Below are 8,388 nucleotides of genomic sequence, written 5' to 3'. Positions count from 1 at the left end.
ACGGTCGTCGCTCCTTTCCCTGTAAGTCCCTGCGCTCATCTGTCTGCTGTCCCGCGTGCCACACACCGCTCGGTTTGTTCCCATCATCCACATCTTCCTTCCTGATCTTCTCAAGGCCGGCTTTCTGACGCCCTTCCTTTCCTCTCAGCCCACTCAGGCTCAGCTGTCGTCCCTTCTGTCAGCTCCCTTCGAGTCCCGTTTCGTTCCTTCCTTTCTCCTTCCCTTTTCCTTCCGCCATGGGCGCATGTATGTCTTCAGGCGGCCTTGAGGTCAGCGAGGAGGAGAAGCGTCTTCACAGAGAGGCCGAGAAGAACCTCAAGGAGGTCCGTATCATCCTATTATCTCACACCGAGGCCTCGCCCTTCTGACGATTCCCCCGCACAGGCAAAGCTCAAGATGCAAAAGCAGGTCAAGGTATGTCCACCACCCCACGGTTCTCCACTCCGCCATGATTCGAACGGAGCCCGGCCCAGGTCCTCCTCCTTGGATCCGGAGACTCCGGAAAGTCCACTATTCTCAAGCAGATGCGCCTCATCCACCGCGTCCCCTTCTCCTCACAAGAAATCGAGTCCTACCGCCAGCTAGTCTTCAACAACCTTACTCATGGCCTCAGCAACGTTATCGACGCCATGGAGGACATGGACCTCGACGTCTCAGAAGAGAACAAGGACCTCGTCCAGATGATACAGGACGCCTCCGATATCAAGGACGGCGAGCCCTTCCCCCTCGAGTTCCGCGATGCTCTCCGGCGGCTCTGGGAGGACCCCAACATCCAGACGGCATACTCGCGCGGCAACGAGGCGGCCTTGCCCGAGAAGTGAGCCCACCTCGTTTCCAGTCCCGTCGGGAGCTGCGCTGATGACGCATCTTTATCCAGCCTGAACTACTACTTCGCGGACCTCGACCGGTTATTCGAGCGTGCCTACGTGCCAAATGAATCAGACATCGTTCACGCCCGCGCACGGACAATTGGCATCACGGAGACCGTCTTCACTCTGCGCGACCACGAGATGCTCATGGTCGACGTCGGCGGGCAGAAGAGCGAGCGCCGGAAGTGGATACACTGTTTCCAGGATGTCACAAGTATCCTGTTCCTGGTCAGCTTGAGTGGGTTTGATCAATGCCTGGTGGAAGACAAGGACGCAGTACGTTCCGAAGTTGCGCCGTCCAGGAACCGTAGTTTGACTGTTGCCCCGCCACAGAACCAGATGCAAGACGCGATGACGATTTGGGACTCAATATGTCACTCGCAATGGTTTAAGCAGACGTCCATCGTAAGTCCCGTCTATGCGCTAGTGATCAGTCTAGAATAGCCGTTCATCCCGTGGCGCATCTAGATTCTCTTCCTCAACAAGAACGATCTCTTCGAGCGGAAAGTACAACATTCCGACATCAAGAACTTCTTCCCAGTGAGCTGTCTTCGATCGCGCCACCGTCGAGACTTTGCATATTGACGCATATGCTCAGGATTATGACGGCGAGGCGGGAGACCCCAAGGCCGGTCGTGAGTACTTTAGGAAACGATTTGCGAGGCTGGCCCAGAAGGCGAACGCGAAGGAGAGGGAGATTTACATCCAGTACGTCATAATCGGATCCCACTCGTTCGACCTCCATTGCGTCGCCCGAACGGCGGCCTTACTGACCTATCTCCACTAAGCGTAACGACCGCCACGGATACGGCCATGCTACGGGTGGTCATGGCCGCTGTTGAAGGTGCGTCCGTCTCTGCCCTCCCACGCTTGTAGCTGACTAACTGTTCGTCTGCAGAGTGAGTGTTCCTGTTCTTTTCTTTGCCCCGACCCCCTTCGCTGCACATATTTGGCACCTTTGCTCCTCTGCACTGCGACGCAATGGCGCTCACGGTGGCACCGTCTTCATTCAGCATCATTCTACGACAGAGCCTTCAAACGGCAGCGTTGATCTAAGTCCCCTTATCGTAACGACCCTACTGGTCCTTAATGCCCGGTGTCATCTACACCTCTATCCCCCTCCTGTCGCACGGCATCAGTATCTATCACCCGCAGCTGTCCATCCGTCATTGTCGTTCTGTTCATGGCACATGTAGCTCCTCCCGCTCCTTCTTTCACTTTGCTTTCGGTTTCTCGGTCTGTTTTGCAGAGTCGTGACCGCTGATGTAACTCATCATGACTTTCTCTATTCTCCCTGGTACCGCCCGACCTTGGCCGCGCTTTCCCCGCCCTGCCACACGCGCGCTCCCTCAAACGCGGAATCGCCTCATCCCCGTTGCTCTGTGGCGCGGACACATTCTCTCAACGACCTTCTGGAAATCGCCTCTCCTGAAATGCTGCTCAATTGGCACCCAACCGCGCGTTCTACAGCACGATCATCAGCAAAAACGTGAGTGCCATTGACTTGCTTGGCTCCTGCGTGGCACGAGGTTCCTCCTTCGGACCCGTGCCCCTCCCGAGCCGCAATGTACGCCACCACCGACGCTGACTGCTGCTCTCCTCCGTCAGATCCGTGAAATCATGTTGTGATCGCGCAGTGCGATCTCCCCCTGGCCGTCCTCTCCCTCATCAGCGAGGACGGCGCCCCTCCGATGCCCAGCCCAGCTCAAATCACACGCCCTGCCCCGTTCCTGGTCGTTCGCCCATGGATGATCGCCGGGGCGCGGTGTATGGGAGCGGGCCAGGCAGGGAACCGGGGAGGGGGACTCGGGGGAGGGAAACGCGCGCGAAGGGAGAGATGAGGTTGTAATTTATACGCCCCGGAGCCAGGGGCAAGGGCGCCCTGGCGGAACAGTGCGGGCTGGGGACGCTTCCTGGCGGCCGGGGAGCATGGCGCTCCGGGCGGTTGGGCGCAGGCGCTCGCGCGCACCCTCTCCGTCGCCAGTCTTCCGTTCGGCGTTTCTCGCGTGTCGCATGGCTGGCCGTTCTGTTCTTCCAGGTTCGCTCGTTCGCATTCGTTTCTTCACTTCCACTGCACCCGCACCCCACCTTCCACTCACACACGCTTTCGTCGCGGGCCTGGTCCCCCTCTACGCCTTCGTCCACCTGGATCCGGATCCGTGTTGCTCTGTATCGCACCCACCGAACTGTCTATTCGCCATCCACTCCTTCCCCCTCCCATCCCCCCATATCCCCCTCTGCCCATCGTATTATTATGCGGGCGCACCCGCTTGCATTAAGTCGCATCGCTCGAACGCTCCCGTGTTTATTCTTCGTATTCCCCTCTCCGCCTCTCTTCCGCCATGTTGCTCTCACGCTTCGCAGTTCCCGCAGTGTATACGTACGCTACACATACCGCCATCCCATTAATTCACCAGCCGCATCTGTCGCACCATTGCAACCCGCGACCCTTGTGCTCCCGCTCCCGAGCCTTCGCAGGCCTTCGCTTGTCCACTCGCCCAGCCGATATCCCCGCAGGTGTCCTTCCGCGTCGCGCGGGGAGCGTCCCGCACCCGCGTAGCGTAGCCGACCAGGAACTAGCAGGGCCCGCTCTTGCATTCATCGGGCAGCCGGCGGCACATGCGATCAGCTGCTTCCTGATGCCCTGGCCTCGCTCGCAAGGGGCGCGCGTGTGTAGCGACTACCAAACGCAACCGCGGCCATGGCGCCGTGCCGGCGTAAACCACTCAATGCATGCGCACGCGCACGCACGTCGGGGAGCCCGTTGATCAGATCTCGGTGCTTCAGATGCGCCCTGCGGACGTCTGTTGGGCACTTAGTATACGACCGACGCATGTGCTGCGAATATTCCGAATGGTCACGCCTGTCCGGGCCTCCGCGACGTCGCGCACGTCCCCGCTAGCCTCGTGAGTCGCACTAAACTCAAATGCAACCCTCTTCCCCGCTGGGGGCGCCACCACTGCGCCACCACCTACCGCCGCCGACGTTAAATTTCGCCATCTACCGATCTGCCGCCCCGGAGTTCCTGGGTTTCCCCGAGCGGGCGTGGCCCTAGCCTAGACTCTGGATCCAGGATATACCGTGACATACATAGCAAGGTCGGGTCGGGTCGTGCACAGCTACTTGGTGCCACTAGCAAAGCCGCATCAGAAACATAGGCGGACATGTACGAAGCCGCCATGTCGACGCCCGCGCATCAGCGTCTGCGTTTCACGGTGTCGATACGGCTGCCATTGCCAAGGGCGGGGCAGCGGCACTAGCAACGCCATGTGCCACAGATGTGCACTGACAACGTGCGAGCCCCTATACTGCGTAGTCTCAGTCTGCCTGCGCAGGGTGGCTGCTGCGCTAAGATGGTATGTTCTGATATGTTCTGACGTGCCCGACGAATGACGCATATATAGCTACAAGTGGAAGGCCTCGTCTTGAGATGATGAACTCACCATTGGCCTCGACATAGGCGAGAGTCGAAGACATAAAAATACATAGGCTAAGTGGGGGTGTGCGCGATACAATGTGATGCAATACAATACAACTGGCCTCAAAACGCCTCTACGTCTCCCATGCGCCTACTGCGGTGTCGCCCCCGAGCCGAACACCTCCGCATGTATCCTGCTCGCGTCCACACCCCGCGCCCGCAGGCCACCAATCGTGTCCGCCATGAACGCCTCCGGCCCGCACACATAGTACTGCGCGTCCTCCGCATCCAGACGGAGCACCTCCCTCGGCACCTTCCCAAGGTCAAGGCGGCCCCTCACATCGAAATCGCGCCCCTCCACAACGCCAGCGCCCGGCTCCGAGTAGAATACATGTGTGCGCACACGGCCAGCATGCGCCTCCCGCACCCTCCGGACATGGTCCCTGAACGCATGCACGCGCTCGTTGCGCACGGCCTGCACCCAGCTGACCTCGCGCTCGTTGCCCGAGTCCGCCCGCACGAGCGTGTTGAGCATCGCGAGGAGCGGGGTGAGGCCGACGCCCGCGGAAAGCAGGACGACTGGCGCGGGCGAGTCGTCGAGGTAGAACTCCCCGAAGGGGAACGCGACCTCGATCGGGTCGCCCTCCGCCAGCGTCGCGTGGAGGAGGTTCGAGAGCCACCCCGGGTGCGCGGCTTGTGTGGAGTCGAGCGCGCCGGAGGGCGCGACGGCGCGGATGCCGGGCTCGCGCTTCACCGAGATACGGAAGTGCTCGGGGTTCGGCGCGTCGGAGAGCGAGTATCTGCGTGCGGAACGGTGAGTGTTCGACTCGAACGGGTGCACGCGGGCGACTCACTGTCTGGACTGGTACACGCCGAGTTCTGGCACAAACTTCTGGACGGAGATGTACTGGCCGGGGCGGTACGGCTCGAGCGGCCTGCCATCCTTAGGCTTGAGGTAAAACGACGTGATCTCGTCGGACTCCTGCACCTTTCTGGCGACCACGAAGTCGCGCCAGCCGACCCACTGAGCGGCCTCGTAGAGCTCGTGCTCGCGGTTGATGAAGATGTGCGCGAGGTTCCAGTAGGCCGCGCCCCAGGCGTCGTAGAGGTCGCCTTTGAAGACGTCGGCGCCGACGACCTGGGTAATGGCCTCGAGGAGGTGCTTGCCGACGATGGCGTACTGGGATGGAACGATGTGGACGGAGGTGTGCTTGTGCGCGATGCGCTCTACGACAGGGAGGATGGGGGTGAGATCCTCGATGTTGGCCGCGTAGGCGTAGACGGCACGGGCTAGTGCCTCTGCCTGAAGGCCGCGCTGTAGGAATAGAAGGATGAAGGTGAGCATACGTGTGTGTTTTAAAGTGATAGAAGTGACTGGCTGACCTGCTGTTTGCTGTGGCTGAAGACGTTCCGCAGGTCGGGATTGGCCTCAAGCATCTGCCTGTAGAAGAGGGTTGTGATGGTCACGCCATGCTCTTTGAGTATGGGGACGGTGGCGGTGATGAGCTTGCGCTGTTCCGGAGTAAGAGGCGGGGGGTGAGGCAAATTCTCGCTGGACTCGATGATCTTGGACATGGCTGCGGTGATATGCAGTGTATTGACTGTGCTGGCATCTTATATGGTGCACAGACTCGCAATATTGTCAGCAGGACCGTGTGGAAGGAGCAGAACGGAACGGGAGAACTGAACGTAGCGAACAGGACGACTGCCTAGAATGGGCCAGTCGTGCCTCTGTGAAGGGAGACGCCCGGCGTGCCCACTGCCGCTCTGCATCGACGCCCGTGCTTCGGCCTCACCTTGACCCTCCTCTGTGTGTGTATGTGAACCGGGTCTCGGGATTGGCCACTCCCCGCATTGCGCAAGCTCGCATTGCGCTTGTCCAAGGCATTCATTGTCATCAATCGACCGCGTCGGCACCCAATGTGACTCCGGAGTCGGAGAGCCCAGGCGGTACTCGCCGTATTCTTCCGACGCTGGATGGATATTGGCATAACATGGGGTCGTTTCACTCTCGATTACTCTTTAGGAGCATGGCGATGTGCTTGGGCTCACTGAAATATTTTTACGCTGCAAGTATACGCATCAGCATAATTTCTGGTGAACGGCTCTGGATCGCGCACTACAGGCGCCTTGTGGAAAGACTCACCGGTATCGTAGAGCAGTGCAGGCTCGCGCGAAGGCATTAAACCCACCCATGGCACTGCGCGAGGATTGAACCTGCTGACATATGCTTTGACGCATTTACATAAATGCCCGCTCGATGCAACATGCACGCGCAACGGGAAGAGCCTTGCAAAAGAGCCTAGGTCAATAGGCGCCTACATGCTCGGAACCTAGAACTCCTGAGCACCTTTCACCGAGTAAGTGCTCACAGTCAACGGACGCACATGCATTTAATAGTGTACTTATTGCATATGTTACAGTATACAAGGTCCACAGGTCCCCGCGCGCCGGTACCCCGCAACTTTGAAAAAGCGAAGCTCGTCGGACGCAATACGCTCAAATGCCCGCGCCACCGGTAACCTCGAGCGTGTGCCCTGACACGAACGACGCGAGGGGCGAGGCGAGGCTGCACAGAAGACCGATCGTTAGCGACCTGACACGTACATGTACACACACGGGAACAGTTGACGAGTGCACTCACAAGAGGACGCCGCCAGCCGCCTCGTCGGGCGTCGCCGCGCGGCCTAGGGGGATGCCCGCGAACGGGTTCGGTCCCTTCGTCTGCCCGGGAATCCCGAGCGCGACCTTCTTCCCGTCCACCTCGATCGTCTCGCCGTTCTCCTTCGGCGCCGTCAACCTGCACAACGCGACCACCCGGGCCATCAGCGTCCATGCTCCAACGACGGTCGCACAGGAGAACATGGCAGACGTACCGGGTCTGGACGAAACCAAACGCGACGGTGTTGGCGCGCACGCCGAAGCCGCCCCACTCTTTGCAGATAGTCTTGGTGAGGCCAATCACCGCCGCCTTCGCCGCGGCGTAGTTCGCCTGGCCGACGTTGCCGTGCAGGCCGGACGTCGAGGAGACGTTGATGACAGACCGGTTCTCCGTGTTGCCCTGCAGACGCTGTCAGTCGCAAAGCCTCCGCGGGCGGCCGGGGTGGACACCCACCTTGATGCGCATATGGGGCGCCGCGGCGCGGATGAGCCGGAAGGGCGCGCGGACGTGCACACGGAGGATGACATCGAAGGCATCGTCGGGCGTCGTGTGCAGCATGCGGTCGTACGTGAAACCGGCGTTGTTCACGATGTGGTTAATCTTGCCGTACTTCCTACAGGCACAAGCGCGGACGCGTTAGGTTCGCTTGACGTAGGACGTGAACGTGCCCGCTGGAAACGCACTTAATTGTGGCAGTAATGACCTTCTCCGGGAAGTCGTCCGCGCCGACATCACCGCCGACAGCGAGCGCGTCGCCGCCTGCGAGCTTGATCTCGTCGACGACAAGTTGTGCCTTCTTCTCGTCAAGGCTGCGGTAGGCGACAATCACGTGGCAGAGTTCAGGGTCGCGACGTCAATACGTGCGCTTGACTGAGGGACAGGAGAAACGCACTCGGTGACGACGACCTTCGCGCCCTCCTTGGCAAACAGGAGTGCTGCGCTGCGACCGATACCCTGAGAGCGTGGGGGTACGCGTGAGTACAGCGCGCTCGGGTGCCTTCGCGACGTCATGCCGCCAGACGCTCGACCAAGCTTACCTGGGCGGCACCTATTGACAAGGGGAACAGAGTTCTCGTTAGCATGATGGCTACCGCCTATTTGGGGCTGCCCCGAGGAGCGCGACGCGACACGTACCGGTGATAATTGCGACCTCGCCGGCTAGGAGGCCGCGGCCGTAGTTGTTAGAAAGATGCCCAGCAACCTGCGCGAGACGGTCGGCCATGTCGTTAATAGATAGCGGCGGGTTAAGGGTCGTTTAAGATGGAGGGGCGCGCGAGAGAAGGAGGTGGTGAGGAGGAGAGGAGGGGTCGGAGAGAGGGGCCTATAACCGGCGCACGCGCATGAGCAGATCCGGCTACCCCGCATTCCCCGGCCGGTCCGGCGCGCATGTTTACGCCTCCCCCGCATTCCGCTCGCGAGTTCCCCGGCTCTCTCTTCCT

General features: G+C 60.3%; 3 protein-coding genes across 3 annotated transcripts; 1 reads left to right on the top strand and 2 right to left on the bottom strand.

The window, feature by feature from the left end:
• Positions 1 to 236: 236 nt before the first annotated feature.
• Positions 237 to 1,745, top strand: TRAVEDRAFT_112226 (heterotrimeric G protein alpha subunit 4; the record flags this gene model as incomplete). Its single annotated transcript, XM_008035086.1, has 8 exons — positions 237 to 323; positions 385 to 414; positions 474 to 817; positions 878 to 1,145; positions 1,203 to 1,274; positions 1,338 to 1,409; positions 1,468 to 1,577; positions 1,658 to 1,745. 8 exons carry the CDS (start codon positions 237 to 239, stop codon positions 1,743 to 1,745), a joined length of 1,071 nt encoding a protein of 356 aa, XP_008033277.1.
• Positions 1,746 to 4,318: 2,573 nt separating this feature from the next.
• On the bottom strand, positions 4,319 to 5,862 carry TRAVEDRAFT_68714 (bacterial hemoglobin; the record flags this gene model as incomplete). The annotated part of the gene is made up of 3 exons (XM_008035085.1): positions 4,319 to 5,087; positions 5,142 to 5,602; positions 5,671 to 5,862. 3 exons carry the CDS (start codon positions 5,860 to 5,862, stop codon positions 4,439 to 4,441), a joined length of 1,302 nt encoding a protein of 433 aa, XP_008033276.1. The 3' UTR covers positions 4,319 to 4,438.
• Positions 5,863 to 6,654: 792 nt separating this feature from the next.
• Positions 6,655 to 8,239, bottom strand: TRAVEDRAFT_159946 (short-chain dehydrogenase/reductase SDR). Its single transcript, XM_008035084.1, has 8 exons — positions 8,084 to 8,239; positions 7,987 to 7,997; positions 7,842 to 7,903; positions 7,633 to 7,758; positions 7,403 to 7,562; positions 7,164 to 7,348; positions 6,932 to 7,087; positions 6,655 to 6,856 (listed from the first exon to the last, which is right to left on the bottom strand). Exons 1-8 carry the CDS (start codon positions 8,169 to 8,171, stop codon positions 6,787 to 6,789), a joined length of 858 nt encoding a protein of 285 aa, XP_008033275.1. The 5' UTR covers positions 8,172 to 8,239; the 3' UTR covers positions 6,655 to 6,786.
• Positions 8,240 to 8,388: the final 149 nt, after the last annotated feature.

Source organism: Trametes versicolor (genome assembly GCF_000271585.1).
Source record: "Trametes versicolor FP-101664 SS1 unplaced genomic scaffold TRAVEscaffold_1, whole genome shotgun sequence".
Taxonomy (NCBI): Eukaryota; Fungi; Basidiomycota; class Agaricomycetes; order Polyporales; family Polyporaceae; genus Trametes; species Trametes versicolor.
Note: the sequence above shows the minus strand (reverse complement) of the source record. Positions and strands in the feature narration are given on the sequence as shown.

Bases quoted from the DNA above. Each gene is read 5' to 3' on its own strand.
- TRAVEDRAFT_159946 (XM_008035084.1), bottom strand. From the start codon at position 8,171: ATGGCCGACCGTCTCGCGCAGGTTGCTGGGCATCTTTCTAACAACTAC. The intron at 7,759-7,841 runs GTGCGTTTCTCC...CGCCTACCGCAG, and splicing joins GCGAAGGTCGTCGTCACCGA to CCTTGACGAGAAGAAGGCAC. The intron at 6,857-6,931 runs GTGAGTGCACTC...TCTTCTGTGCAG, and splicing joins GCGGCTGGCGGCGTCCTCTT to CCTCGCCTCGCCCCTCGCGT.